We start from the raw sequence: 15,335 nt of genomic DNA, 5'->3' as shown, positions 1-15,335 counted from the left end.
ATTTAGTGGTTGCACCTGCAGAACATGCAGCTTTTAAACTGTTTGTCTGTGGTCTGCCTGGTGTTTTAGCAGAGTCTCTACAATGATGCATTCTTACTTGGTATGCAGAGGATAATGCCATGTAGGATAAACCCCTTTAAACAGATCTGCTCAGAGGAGCATGCGATTAGTTTTCAATTTCAAGAAGTTTAGTTCCGAGTTCCAGGTGTCATTTACATGGGGCGGGGGGAGCGGAAGAGAATTAGAGGTACCTGGAAGAGAGCTCTTTCCTGACGTGAAGTTGCTCTGTTCTTATTCTCCTCAGATTTCCTGCCATTCTGACATACTCTTTATCCAGGGATTCTCTGTGTTCTTCTAAGAGATGGAGCTTTTTAATCCAGTGATTTATCTTCTCTTCTAGGACTTGCTTGAGGTCCTATTCATTTTTAAAGTTAAAAATGCCACATGGTTATAAGAGTATAGCATAAGGTTTACTGAACATGGCACTTTGAAGTGTACAGGATCTCTGGTCAGCAGAGACAGCCTCTCCCTATCTGCCATCCCTTAGTAGTCTTGTAAATGTCCATATACTAGACTGTCAGCAGTAAGTAAACAAGGATGGACTTCACGCAACATTGAGTTTAACCCCACCCCTCAGTTTTTTGAAGGGGAAAGACAGATAAGGACATGGCATCATAACAGCATAACCAGTACAGCTGTTTGAAAAGTGGCTTTTAATCTATTTTTTTTTCAAAGGAAGTAAATATTTTTGCAGAGAAAAATCTCCTTCAAAATCTTCCATTGAAATTAAACACTTTTGAAATAAAAATTGGCTCCAGACTTAAAAAAAAAAAAAAAAAAAAAAAATTCATCGCAAATGGAAAAAAATGGTAACAAGTGTTTCCTTTAAAAATTGTGGAAGACATTTTCTCTTTTAGACCAGCCCTAATAATCAGCAACACATAGAAGCTTTCCAGAAGGTTCAGAGCATGGCATTATACGCTATTTTACAATTCTTTATTTGTGGCTTCACATTAGGTGAAGTGACAGGCAGAGAGAGTGAAAGACTATGCCTTTTAGTAGCATGGGAGAAAGTAACTTCAGTTACAGCAATTGGAGTGTTTCAGGGTAGAGTTTATACGAATGTGTACCAGATTTAACCATGCTAATGTGCAAGTTAAATGTTGTTTACTTTGTCTGAGGCCTATCTGGTCAACGGAGCAATGTCTTTCAGCAGGTGGCAACACCTTTCAAGAATGAACTCCAGATGGCAGTGAGCATGCACTGTAGAGGGACAGGTATAGTGTCTATCATGTGATTAGCAAGACTGCAGTAGAGCACTACCTGAACACTTTTTTGGGAACTATTTCTTGGCTTACAATTCCACTTCTGCTAAGCTGGGGATGAGGATTCCTATGTTAATGTAACTTTTACAGAGTAGAGTCAGTTCTATACAATGACTAGCCTAACTGCTGAAATTTCTCATGGTACTTGAAAATTATACAAAAATCAGGAAGTTATTGCCCATGCTATTTACTCAAAGAAATGTCTGATCTTTGAGAAAGCAAGCAAGATCCTGACGAGAACTCCTTAAACAATTTAGACACCAGCCCTGGCAATAGACTGTTATAGTCAGGGAGGTGGTACCATTAAAACCAAAACATTCACCTTTTCGTTCTTGGTTCAAGGACAGAGCCTGGCTAACGGAGAGAGATGAGCTTATAAAGAAGAAAAAGAGGGGCATACTTCTTATATGGCAGTAAGCATTGTCCAGTTTCTCTAGTAGGATATCAGACTACTTGGGTCCCATTGCAAGATCTTAAAACCACTAAGAACAACAACTTACTAGATGCAGAAGGACGACCATATTCCTTCCAAAATGACACAGTAGGCACTTAGCTGCTCTTACAAGGTATTGCTGCAAACATCACTTATGAGCAACATTTCCCCTGGGAACATTTTCCCTACCGCATAAGAGCAACATTTGACATGTCACATCCCCCACTTACTTGCATCACTTTTTGGTGGCAAACAAACAAAAAAACCACCCAGAAAAATCCCAAGAAGTCTCTCACTGAAAGAAAAAAAAAATACAGATTATTCCAGACTGTCAAACTCTTGGGACTACTCAAAACCAAGTTGCAGTCAAATGAAAGCGACACCGATCGATTGTATGCAGAATGTAGAAGTAGAAAGATAAGCTTTGGCTAAATACAAAGATTGACAGTCGAATAACTGCTGTAAACATGGGCATGAAGGAAAAGCCCCAGGCTCTCTTTATATGGTTCAAGGAGAAGAAGGTGTAGGGAGCACTGCTTGCTGGACTTGCAATCAAGGGAAAAGCCCTTCGGCTTGTCTCTTCACTTGGATTGAATGATTTTAAGGCAAGTGACAATTGGTTTACCAGATGGAAGAAACACTTCAATGTTGCTTCCAAAAAAAAGGGAACATGGCAAAAGCAGTCGGTGGACTCGCCAGCAGCTGAGCAATGGTACTATGAAAAAATTCCTCACATTCTTGAAAAAGTTTTCCCCAGCTGACATCTGCAATGCTTACTAAACAGGACTTTATTTGAAAGGGCTCTGTGACAGAGGACATGTTAAAAAAAAAAAAAAAAAAAAAAAAAAAGGAAAACTAGAAGGAGGGAAAGCTTCAAAGGACGGTGCTTGTCTGTGCCAACCTGGATCAGAGTGACAAATGACTGCTGTTCATGATTGGGAAGTCAAACCAACCCAGATGCTTTCCACAGAATTTCAGTTAACTTCTCCTCAATTACCTCAGTTCAGTGAATGCCTGGGTGACAGGGGAGTTTTCATCAACTGGCTAAAAAAGTGTGATCGCCGGCTTCGCTTCAAAGCCTTAAGATGGGCCTCGTCTTGGGGTGTGTGTGGAGCAGTTATCCAGTGAGTGGCTCTCACTAACATTCACCTTGAATTCTTACCCCCCAGTGCTACATCTTTGATGCAACCTAAAGGGACATTCCCAATCAAAAATTGCAAACCAGATCCTTGCTGCTCTTGATGCAAACCCCACAGATGTTCAGACAGTCCTGAAAACTCTACATTCACTAGATTGTGTTCATCTTTCTTGTTGCCAAGGCCTGGCAAGATGTAAAGCCAACAATTTCCAATGGTTTCAGGAAAGGCAAATTTGTTGTGATATTGAACAGTTTGACGACCCCCTGAATGATGCTCCACTTCAAGGAAGCATGGAAAAGGAGGACATGGTAGCAGCTGCGGATTTGCTCATATTCAGAGAGCTAACCCATGAGCAATTACTGAGCGCTGCAGCAAGGCCAGAGAAGTGAGCTTGTGTTGATGAAACATTTCATAATCAAGAGGAAAATCGAGAGAGTGAGGATGATTTTGATGAAGCTCCTCTGACAAACTCTGAGCTGTTGAAGGTTTGAACAAACTCAGCACTTTTCACAGCTAGAGGGACTTGGTGACGGGGTCTACAGGTCTCTTTGGGACATTGTGACTGAGAAGAAGCAGAACAAATTAACAGAGTTTTTCATCCACAATGAGTGAGTTTATCCATTTCTAATTAATTTAGAAGTTGATACTCTATAAATAGAATACACTGATGTGGAATACTATTTTAATTTAGGTAATTACATTATTATTTGCTTAGCAGATGCCCTTATCCAGGGCAATTTACAGTGCATACAAAGAATTACCATTAATGGGAGTATAAAAAGGGTTTACAAATAAGAGCAAGAGGTTGTGTTTGTTGTCATGGTTGAAGTTTGATTTTTTTCTTAACATAAAAATAAAAACTAGATACTTTTATAATCACTCAGTACCACTTTCTTGATACAGTATAGTAGTAGGCTACGAACGCAGAACAGAACCCAGGTGTAAAATATGCAGTACCTATACTAATGTAATACTGTAGCAGCAATAATAAACATACTTCAAGTTGTTACAATTCTAGATTGTTAGCACCTACTGTAGCTGTTTGACGTATCAGAAGAAGCAGGCTGCCTTTGGTCAGACGACACTTCCAAAACAGCAATAGCTGCTTAGGAGCAACATAGCAAAAGGGCACGGATATGGTGCTACTAACGAGTGTCTACGGTTGTTCCTTTTAGGCTATCTTCCTGTTTCACCAATTGTTCATTGATAACAATGGATATAGTGGAAATGTTTTAAAAGAGGACGTAACATGTGCTCTGAGATCTGTACAGGCTGCCTGTTAGTTTCTGGGGTGGAATTTATAGCGTGAATTCTAACCTAGACGGTTTGAGATGATTGGTTGAGACCACTGCTCTTCTGAGATGTCAATCAGTGGTGCTGACAAGGTGCACCCTCTTAGCTCCCATTTGAACTGGGGTGAGGGGAGAGATGTGTGTGCCTATTTTCCAAGAAGTTTGAACTAAACTCCCTAGCTTGGTCTGCCAAAGTCCAGTATGCTAACTCCATCTCCCTCCCACCCCTTCTTCTCGGGTAGTTTGGGTAAGTGCAGATAGGATGCACATGATATAGATTTTTTTTTTTTTTTGCATGTTACTACTATAGGTTATAATTTGATGCTATAAGGGCTGTCTTTCATGTTGGCATTCTTGCAACAGTTTTAAAACATACAATACTTAAATAAAGCTAAGAGCAGTGATGGACATTAACAAGTTGAAAACAAACCATGGTCTATTAGTACATAGACAAGGGAGAGATCTGCTAGATTAGAACTCTTTAATATCAAAGGCAATTCAGAACCAATGGCAGAAGCTGAAGTTATTTAAAAATATATTAAAATTTGAAGTAAGATGCAATTTTTTAAACAGCAAGGACAATAAGCCACTGAACAGCTTACTAAGGGATGTGGTAAATTCTCCATCACTTTGGGTCTTTAAGTAGATCAGATGTCTTGCTACTTGATATGATCTAGTTCAACCACAAGTTATTGGACTCTATATTGGTCCCTTTCTGTACAGAGAAAAATGTTGCAGGAATTATTGAATTAAATTCTATGGCTTTTGCTATGCAGAAGGCTAGACTAGATGTTCACAAGTCACTCCTGTTCTTCAAGATCTAGGACATTTTACTTTGAAGTAAACATGGCATCTGTCGCCTTTAGAGTGCAAACTTCTCTGATCAGTTGAGTACTTAGGGAGCTCAAGAGAAGTTTTAGTAGCCTGCATCTGGTATCCTAAACAGAAGTAGCAGCCTATTCCTAATTCACCACTCTGTTCCTTCTTTGATAGAAGGGTTTAGAAGAGGAAGTTTACAGATGTTCTTCAGAGGTACGAGAAGAAAAGATTCCTGAACAGGACCTAGGAAGACAAAATATATAAAGTGGTACCCCTGCTTTCTCTTCCTGAAGAGACAGGCTGATGCAGAATGTCTTCAATAATGAGGTGCTAAAGCAAGGTAAGGAATTAGCTGGAGCACAGTGGAGGCTACAGAAGCATGACAGCAGCATACCTAGTGCCATTTTAAAATCTTCTGTAACAAGTCCCTTGTCCCCAATATCCAGAAAACAGCAATAGTTTTGTTTCAAAGAAACTCAGGCCAGGAAACTACTCCTGTAAATTAATAAGGGGGAACTGTATTGGGAGGAGAACTGTGCATAGTTATCTAGCTCTGGACAGCCCTAAAAGGAATTTAGACAAATACTAGGTGTTTCATAAGTATACTGAAGAGAAGATCACTCATAACTCCATTAGTGTTAATAGGAATTGCAGTTATGAACATGTACTCTAACAAAATGATAAAAAATTAATGCATCAGGCAGAAACATGTATCTAGCAAATAAAGCCTGTCTGAAAAGTGAGCCGATTTTTTCTTTGTTTTTTTAGATTTCAAGAGAAAGGGGCACAGGATTAAAGTAGTTAGTAATACAGCTAACTTAATCCTTGTTCTTTGAATAATGACTTGCAACAGCTATTGTGAAAGAGGTAACCACAATTCAGTATGTTTGTTCCTTTCTGAGGCAGCTCTTGAGTAAAACTCTGTTTCTATATTGCAATAGCTTCAATTTAAGGACCAAACAAAAGAATTAAATGATTGTGTCATATTTCTAGGATGTCTTCTATTCAGAAGAAATAATATGATCTATAAACCTGACCACATGCTGTCTACTTTAGAGTTTGACATGCATCTAAAAATGTACGTAGTCACTTGCGTGGAAAGCATCATTTCACACGCTCTTTGTTAAATGCTTTGTTAAATAAATCATAGCAGAGATCTGACCAGTTCTTAGTTTGGGTAAATCTCCTGTGCAAGTCACAGGAAGTGACCAGCCCTGAACGCCCACATCCCCCCCCCCCTTTTTTTTTTTTAAATATAGATGTCACAGAACAGATGGGCAGCGTTAGTGGGAGTTAAAACAAGAATGGTTTTGAGACAGGTGTGGAACATGCTTAGCTTAGCTAAGAGAAGGAGGATGGCAAGATCATTATTAGAGTTGGTCAAAAAAGAAAAACAAACAAACAATAGTTTTGTTGGAAATTGAAAAAAGTAGTCTCATTTTCATTTAAATTTCCCCCCCCCCCAAAATAGATAAACCAAACCTAAAAACGAACAAAAAAAATGGTTCTCAGTAAGAACAAGGAGCCCTAGCCCACGGACAATGGTTGCATGGGATATGTAATCTGTAGTTTGGGTGAGGCACTGTGGTGACATTTCCAAATCAAAAATTTGGTTTTAAGTCAAAAGGTTTTTGGCTAATGAATAATTTTTCCGCCACAGAAGAACCCTTTCCCCATTTTCCAACCAGCTGTAATTGAGATGTTTAAATTACACCTGAATTGTCAGTATGGTATGTGGAGTAGAAGGAGTTCAGGTTTATACAGCAAGTATGGAGGAAAACAGTGTTTTTCTCATGAAACCACTCAATCTACCCTTCCATTCAGAAAAGTAAATGCATAAGCACAAGCAAATGAGACAAATATACCAAAGAAGAAAGGACAAAATGAGGAGAAATGGGGTATAAAAATGGAGGGGTTCCATTTGTTTAAAAAAAAAAAAAATCTGCCCATCCTTTAATTAGAAAGCCCTTCATCGCCATATTTGGGGTCAGGAAGGAATTTTCCTCCAGGGCAGATTGGCAGAGGCCCTGGGGGGTTTTTTCGCCTCTCTCTGCAGCCTGGGTCACAGGTCACTTGCTGGAGGATTCTCTGTACCTTGAAGTCTTTAAGCCACAATTTGAGGACTTCAATAGCTCAGACATAGGTTAGGGGTTTGATACAGGAGTGGGTGGGTGAGATTCTGTGACCTGCATTGTGCAGGAGGTCAGACTAGACTATCATAATGGTCTCTTCTGACCTTAAAGTCTATGATTCTAGGATTGTTATCAGTTCTGTCCTCAAGCAACATCTGAAGGCTACACCAAACACCCTCCCTTAGCTTTTTAGCTCTTCAACACCACCACTTCAGAAATAATGTGGCTTGAAGAGCAGGGTTACTTACCGCAAGCTTTTTTTTACAAGTCTCCCTCACATTCACCTCAGGATCTGCAACCCATTGCAAAGTGGTCACAACAAGTTCCTCTGCTTCAGAGGCTTCCTCTTGCTGAAAAGATACATATTAATGCTTCAAATACTTAATGCTACACAACAACATCACCTAAGCAGGATATCAGACTAGTAATAGTACTAGAGAGAAATTTCTCCAATAAGTGATGCGTCATAAAAGTAACTGGCAGGAAGCACTGCCTCCAAATAATTGGAGTCAAATATAGTCATCCAAAACTGCCTCATTTCAACTCTCAATTATGAGCCACTTTATGCACCTCAGCATGGGCTATTTATATGTCCAGTTTACTCTCTTCCCTTCACACAGATTCTGCAGAACAATTACACCCCCTCCCATACAGGAGGGGAGGCCGGGACAGAGCCTCAACTGTGCACTCAATTATGCACTGGCCACCACAACTGAGCCAGTGCAGCAGGGATAGGAATAATCCCCAGGAAAAAGGCAGGAACAGGTTACCGTAGTAAGGGGGAAGCAGGGGACAATCACAATTTGGTCCAATTCAGTCCCTCAGTTGCTCCTGGGACAGCACAAGTATGCGCTTCCCTTTACTCCGGTCTTATGATAACTCTAAGGTTCAGTTCTCAAGGCAGAAAGTGAGTGTGACATGGGGAATCTGGCTGATTCATTTGTTTTAAATTAGAGAAGCCTTCCACTACAGGAAAGCAGAAGGATGCTCCTAAGAGACCAGTTCTCTATCCATTGATTAATGTGGAAACATTGACTGTGGGGTGATTTGAAAAGGCTAAAAATCTGAAAGAGCCCAACATTCCTATAAATAGTTACTTATGCAATATCATACCAGTTTTTGGATGGTAGCCTTAAAGTTGTCTCCCAATTGTTCAGGCCCTTGCAGTAACAATAGCACCTCTCGGTCCAATGTTTCGTCCAAAGCCGCCCATTCAATTCCAGCAATCTATTTATTTTTTAAAAAGCCAAACAGGTGTCCCTTGTTATCTTTTGTATTATAAAGACCAGTGCCAGTGACATTTAGAACTTTCGGGAGTACTACTGTGTTGTGTTTACCAGAATGTTAGAGTTACTGGGAATTTTAAGCCCATCAAGGCTGCAAAAATGCATCAGGTCATGGAGATTTAAGAACTAGAAATGTTGTTGGAATGGTCTGAGCGAGGTAGATCTCCTCAACTACACACACACACACACACACACACACACAGATTCTCCTCACCTCCACGCACACAACAATGGATAGGGTATTAGGACTCCTGGGGTGACAAAGAATAGAAAGGAGTCTAGACCTGTTTCGCACTTGTTTTAATAGGGCCTCACCTCATGCTATTATCCTTTGACACAAGATGAAAATCTGAGACAGAATATGGTGGCTACTGTTCAAAACTTCTGCATAGGGAAATATTTTACTTTCCATGTTAGATTACTGCCTGTCCGATTATTCCTCATGCTTTCAGGTCCACAGAAGGGACAGTGAATTTTAACATTACTTCATAGTTCCCTGCAGTCTCTTTCTGCAAATGCCTCCCTCACCCGGTTGGTGCACTCAGAAAATGGTAAAGTGAGCAACAGACTCATCTCCCTGACTAAGCTAGAGGCAGTCAGTGCTGCTAGGAAGGCTTTTAAAAGTGTAGCTGGACAAAGATTTCATTGCACAAGCTATTGGAAATATAGGTTTTATATGCCATGGCAATGATTCCCTTTAACAAGGCTGTGTACCAGTAACAGAAGTACGAGCTGTTCCTGTCTGTAACAAGACAGTACTGTAGGGCAATGGTGTAAGTGAAAGGAGGACAATACTCTAAAGTCAGTCCTTCTAATGCACATGGAGCACAAAGTCATACAGGAATGGAACTAGGAATGCACTACACAGCACAGAAGCTATTTTTCAATAGCTCTTTCAGAGCACTGGAAAGGTCAGGGTGTTGGTAGTCAGGTATCAAATTCTTGCCACTAGGTTGGTTTGACTCCAACCCAAGCTGGCAAGAACCAAAAGTGTCTCCCTTTAGATAGCTGTTCAGTCTAGCGCATTGTGTTCTCAACGGTCATGCATCCCATAGAGTTGAAGAAAAAACTGATTTTTCAATTCTCTGGCAACTGAAAAAACTGGGTCAAATGAAATTAGAAAACTTCAGAAAAAACTTGGTGAATAAAAAAAAAATCCATTTGGGGTCAAATGAAACATGTTCATCCAGAAATATTCTGTTTGGTGCATTTTTATAGGATTAGATTTACAAAACAACTGGAGGAGGAGGAGGAGCAGGAGCTGCCACCTGCCTTACAAAATCTTTTATCCCAGTGATCAGGGTGCTCAGCTGGGATGTGGGTTCTTCTGCAGGATGTAGAAGAGGGATTTGAAGTTGGGTCTCCCATAGTGCAGGAGAGCACCCTAGCCACTGGGCTATGGGATATTCTGGTATAAGTCTCCCTCACTCTCCCCTATTGAAGGTTTTCCACTTTTAATAATCAAATAGTCATTGGAACAGGGACTTTGGTCTCCCCGCTTCTAGGAGAGTGCCTCAGTTACCAGGCTATGGAGTCACTTACTTTCCCTGGCCCAATGACTATTCACGGTCATTCACAAAGACAATTCATAATCATTCAAGCTGACAACAAATAGCCACTGGGCCTCCTTCCCTTCCTCCTGTTTTATGAATGGAATCGAAATCCTGAGAAGAAATTCCTGGCAAAGCTATTTATTGAATTTGTGTCAAGTTTGCAAAACAGTTTTGGGTTGACAAAACTGCATTTTTGGGTAAACAAACTATTTGTGCAAGTGTCCACATTACAAAAACCACCACAACTGACACCCACTGATAAGCTTAGCAGAGGCACCAAGATTTAAGTGAACTTAGATGCTGGACAGACTAACCAACGTCTCTACTTCCTTCCCATTCATTCTCTGCCCATGGGTATGGCCCTGCTGCGTGTAATAAGCTTGTGCTGCCAGTTCAGTACTTGTCTGGTGATTTATGGACTTCAGACTCCAGGCCAGGGCCGACTCTAGGCACCAGCAAAACAAGCTGGTGCTTGGGGCGGCACATTTTTAGGGGCGGCATGGCCGGCGCCAGAATGCCGCCCCTAAAAATGTGCCCCGGCCGCCCTAGCTCACCTCCGCTGCTGCTGCCAGGGCGCGCGAAACAGCTGATTTGCGCGCCGCTACTCGCCCCCCCTCCCAGGCTCTCAAACCTGGGAGGGAGGGGGAGACTCCGAGTGGCTGCGGCGCACACGCCACTTCTCCCCCTCCCTCCCTCCTAGGCTTGAGAGCCTGGGGGGAGGAGGCAGGGCTGGGGATTTGGGGAAGGGGCGGAGTTGAGGCGGAGCTGGGGAGGGGTAATTAAATAAGGGGGGGGGGGGGCGGCCAAAATTGTTTTTGCTTTGGGCGGCAAAAATCCTACAGCCGGCCCTGCTCCAGGCCTATCCGTTCAGAAACAAGAGTCCCTCTGTGCATAACCCACAGTAGTTTTGAGTCATGAGGGTCCTTCCTATGTAGGTAATTAGTGGTGCAAGACATGTACATAATTTGAAGTGTTCAAACTTAAAGTTTCATACCTCTATAGATTGTTGAGCAAGTGCCAATTCACGGTGCAATGAATTTGTCCCTTCAAGGATGCTGCTGTTAAATTTGTATATCAGTGGGAAGTCTATTCCATTTCTAGAAGGAGAAAAGAACAGCAAGAATTTTACATAAAAATCCACCAAGTTTTTTCCCTGAGAAAAAGGAAAGTTACTGGAACTCCCAATTCAGATACTCACGAAATCAGCTCTTGCTGCATTTGTTGCATATCATTCACCAGTTTATTTTTTTCCACCCGTAATGTCTAGAATCACATCCAAAGAGAGTTCATAAATTCACTTGTTATACAGAATAAGAACTTATAAAAATCTATATTTTCTCAAATGTTCCCACAAGAAAAACCCACTACTCTACCTCGATTACAGAGGAGTATTCCACAATGGTAGACTTCAGTTCTTGGATGTCCAAGTCTCTCTGCAAAGGTTGGGTGGAAAGAGAATTAGTGGCACAGAACCTAGTGGCTAGCATGCTGAAATGAAGTAAGTGGCATTACTTCTGTTACACACTGTACATGATACTCCCTTGCTCGACAAGTTAGCAAGTTATGCTGTTAGAATTTGAATTGCAAATCATGATCTTCCAATGCTTTACAAAGAGGTCAGAGCACTGCTAGGATAGAGATAAGGGTAAAGAAAGGAAGGGTTTAATCACATAATAATTTTATACTTTCTATATTTGGAAAGCCAACCAAATGTACATAGTTGCATTTGTGAGGCAATCCTAAATAGAAAGCAAAATTTGGAGGCCTTCCCCACTCCCTTTAGACTGCACCCTCTCTTCCCGTTACTGAGATTCTTCACAGCTTGTGTATTTTGTCTGTTATTGATTTTTTTTAACTGCATTTTACAGATGCAAGTAGTAGGAGGTTAAATAAAAAACACAAGGGATTAGAACTTTCAGGTGGTTTAGTTCTAAAACGTCTGTGCTTATAGCTGTGGGGTATTTTTAGTCTAGAACTTTAACAAAATGTGTCAAAAAGTAACAAACACCCTCCGTCGCACATTTAGCCTATTTCATATACTTTAAGAGCACTGTACAGGAATTCAAAGGGATGGGGCCAAACTGAAGCGAATTACCAGCTGTAATGGATTTCAGAGCAGTAGCTGTGTTAGTCTGCATCAGCAAAAACAACGAGGGGCACTTTTGTAGTCAAACAAACAAACCCACTATTTCCCCAGGCTAATTTTTCCCCTACTGTTACTCACACCTTCTTGTCAACTGTTTGAAATGGGCCATCCTGATTATCACTACAAAAAGTTTTTTTCCTCCTGCTAATAATATCCCACCTTAATTGATTAGTCTTGTTAGCGTTGGTATGTCAACACCCATTTTTTCATGTTCTTGGTGTGTGTGTGTCTTCCTACTGTATTTTCCACTGCATGCATCCAATGAAGTGGGTTTTAGCCCACAAAAGCTTATGCCCAAATAAATTTGTTAGTCTAAGGCTAGGTCTACACTACCCGCCTGAATCGGTGGGTAGAAATCGACCTCTCGGGGATCGATTTATCGCGTCCCATTGGGACATGACAATTGATCCCCGAATCGACGCTCTTACTCCACCAGCAGAGGTGGGAGTAAGCGCTGTCGACGGGAAGCCGCAGAGGTCAATTTTGCCGCCGTCCCTACAGCGGGGTAAGTCGGCTGCGATACGTCGAATTCAGCTACGCTATTTGCGTAGCTGAATTTGCGTATCTTAAATCGACCCCCCCCCCCCCCGTAGTGAAGACCTGCCCTAAGGTGCCACAAGAACTCCTCGTTCTTTCAGCTGTAAGGGAATGCTAAACTGTAATATACTGTTCAGCCACTAGGTGGCACAGTGTGCAAGATACCTTATTTTAAACGAACCTCAGCCATACCTGCCAAAGCATTAAGGCATCTTATGATGAACACATCTGGTGTCTATAATAAGCAAGCTACGTAGCCAGTCTATATCTGGTACATAAGTGCATGACAGCAGTCACCACTACATTAACAACCCTCCTGAAACTTTGGTGGCTTGGATAAACTACCCCAAATTTATACCATGGCTGTTTCAGTCTTAAGGCTCTGTATGGAAGAGACAGGTTGCATAAGGTTTATGAACAAACAAGTTTGTGTCACTTTGTTCAGATCTCTACAGGTATAGACCCAGAAAAGAGGGCTGCACAAATGCAAAATAAAAATCAAATCAACGAAGGGAAGCACTGATGCCAGTGTTTCACATTTCAGGTTTAAAATGTAGAATTAGTTAAAGTGGCAACTTACGGACAGTTTATACGGCTACACATGTTTCAAAGACGTATTACAGTTATATTAACAGTTCACATACTCAGAAGCTCAGCTACAGAGCATTCCTTAAAGCAGCAGCAACATGAAATATTACTTTTGGTATACTGTCCCTTTTTACTATTATTTTAAAACCACAGGAGTACTTGTTAAAAAAGGTGAGGTTACAGGCACTGAGAACCTATGCACCAATGAGCAAAGAAAAGGAAGTTGCTATAAAAAAAAAAGTCTATTCTAAGCCTGTAAGATCACCAAAATAAAACAGAAGCTAGAAATCAGCTAAACTTTCATCCTCGCGTGTTTCCTGTGGCTGCAGCCTGGGAGAATAGTAATACTTAGATGTTGCTGTAGTACATTTAACTGGTCTTACTCCAATCCCTTTTATTTTAGGTTAGTGGCACCATAGCGGTGGTTTACTTTGTGAACAGTAGCTCATCCTGCAAGTGTCAATGTCTCCAAGCAAATCATAATTTTCTCTAATCTATTCCTTATCCAAAACGTACAGTCAGTTTATGCAAGTTCCTCTGTGGCTCAATCACTGTAGGAGTATTCAATCCACTAGACTGCATTCAAAATCCAGTTTCTATTTGGTCAATTGACTGGGTGAACATAACTCCTAAGGAGGACAGATTAAAGAAGGCACAGAGGCTTTGATGCTCTCGAGCTGTAAATCAACAATTGAGGATATTTTAGAATTTTAAGTCTTTTCCATTCTAGGCAACATAAGCTTTGTCTGAGGCACCTTTCCTACGAATTGTCTATTGCAATATTTATTAAGTGACGTTTACGTGGGAATCTCATCACATTTAGAATGCACGTGCAGTCCTTGTTGTAGAAGAGTTGGTGGTCAGAATGTTTTCTGACTCAGTGATGAAATACAGACTGACCAAGATTTTTGAAATGCACATCGGCTTGATTTGAGAATCCAAAAGGAGGCCCAGGCCTTTAAAATGACATTTGCATCCCCTATAACTCAAGCTGGGTTTTAAAAAGGAGATACCTAAGAGAAAATGTGTGCTCATAGGCAGAGATGCAATTTACCACATTTTACCCAGTGAGGAATAGCCCATGGAAAATCATTTAAATTGAAAAGTGATATCAGCATTTTAGGATTTTTTTAAAATCTTTAGAATAGAAGCTAAAGTGTTGGGCATTCATATTCTTCCCATCTACTTCAAAGAATAGCCTATCAAGTTTTTCCTACCTCTTCTGGAGTCTGCTGTTTCTGCTGGATATAAACAGGCCCCTATGTCTTTAGGGCCAGATTCCAATGCCCTTACTTATGTTGAGTAACATCTATTCCAGGGATCGGCAACCTTCAGCACGCGGCTCGCCAGGGTAAGCCCCCTGGCGAGCCGGGCCTAGCCCCCTTGCGGGCCGGGCCTGGCCTGTTTGTTTACCTGCTGCGTCCACAGATTTGGACAATTGTGGCTCCCACTGGTCACGGTTCGCCGCTCCAGGCTAACGGGGGTGGCGGGAAGCGGCAGCCAGCACATCCCTCGGCCCGCGCTGCTTCTCACAGCCCCCATTGGCCTGGAGCAGCGAACCGCGGCCAGTGGAAACCGCGATCGGCCGAACCTACGGACGCTGCAGGTAAATAAACCAGCCTGGCCCGCCAGGGTGCTTACCTTGGTGGGCTGCGTGCCAAAGGTTGCCGATTCCTGATCATAGGCCCAGTGAAGTCATGGAGTAAGGTACTATCGCACAGAAGGGTATTAAAATATTACAGTAAAATGGTTTCATTAGCTTTCCCCATAAGTTAAAGTGCCCCATGTTCAGAAATTTCGATTAATACAGTCATGACATTAAAGCTACTAACCTTCAATAGACTTGCATCTTTATTCACCACAGTGTTCTCATAAATGTGCACTCGCATCTGAAGGGAGGAGGAGATTAGAGAAAGGCCTTTTATTGGCATGCAGATTCAAATGTCCTGTATTACAATTTTAGCCCCACCAACTAGTGGCAAGGGGAAAATGGCATCATAAGCTTATATTGTGACCCAAGAACCTCTTAATGCCAACTAGCAGGGGAGGGGGTTGGGGGGGGTTTAGAGGAGTTACAAGAGTCTC

The 15,335-nt window shown here is 41.6% G+C and overlaps 1 protein-coding gene across 4 annotated transcripts in view; it reads right to left on the bottom strand.

Annotated features, from left to right (window-relative positions):
* Positions 1-15,335, bottom strand: part of IRAG2 (inositol 1,4,5-triphosphate receptor associated 2) — a 65,274-nt gene that overhangs the window by 30,015 nt on the left and 19,924 nt on the right. For all 4 annotated transcript variants that reach the window (XM_065568861.1, XM_065568853.1, XM_065568851.1 and 1 more), the window contains 7 exons: positions 15,083-15,139; positions 11,353-11,412; positions 11,178-11,242; positions 10,974-11,076; positions 8,254-8,367; positions 7,389-7,490; positions 252-415 (listed from right to left, as the gene is read on the bottom strand). In XM_065568861.1, coding sequence (XP_065424933.1) covers positions 252-415; positions 7,389-7,490; positions 8,254-8,367; positions 10,974-11,076; positions 11,178-11,242; positions 11,353-11,412; positions 15,083-15,139 — 665 coding nt within the window. The remainder of the gene's footprint in view (positions 1-251; positions 416-7,388; positions 7,491-8,253; positions 8,368-10,973; positions 11,077-11,177; positions 11,243-11,352; positions 11,413-15,082; positions 15,140-15,335) is intronic.

Source organism: Chrysemys picta, chromosome 1 (assembly GCF_011386835.1).
Source record: "Chrysemys picta bellii isolate R12L10 chromosome 1, ASM1138683v2, whole genome shotgun sequence".
NCBI classification, from domain to species: domain Eukaryota; kingdom Metazoa; phylum Chordata; order Testudines; family Emydidae; genus Chrysemys; species Chrysemys picta.
Note: the sequence above shows the minus strand (reverse complement) of the source record. Positions and strands in the feature narration are given on the sequence as shown.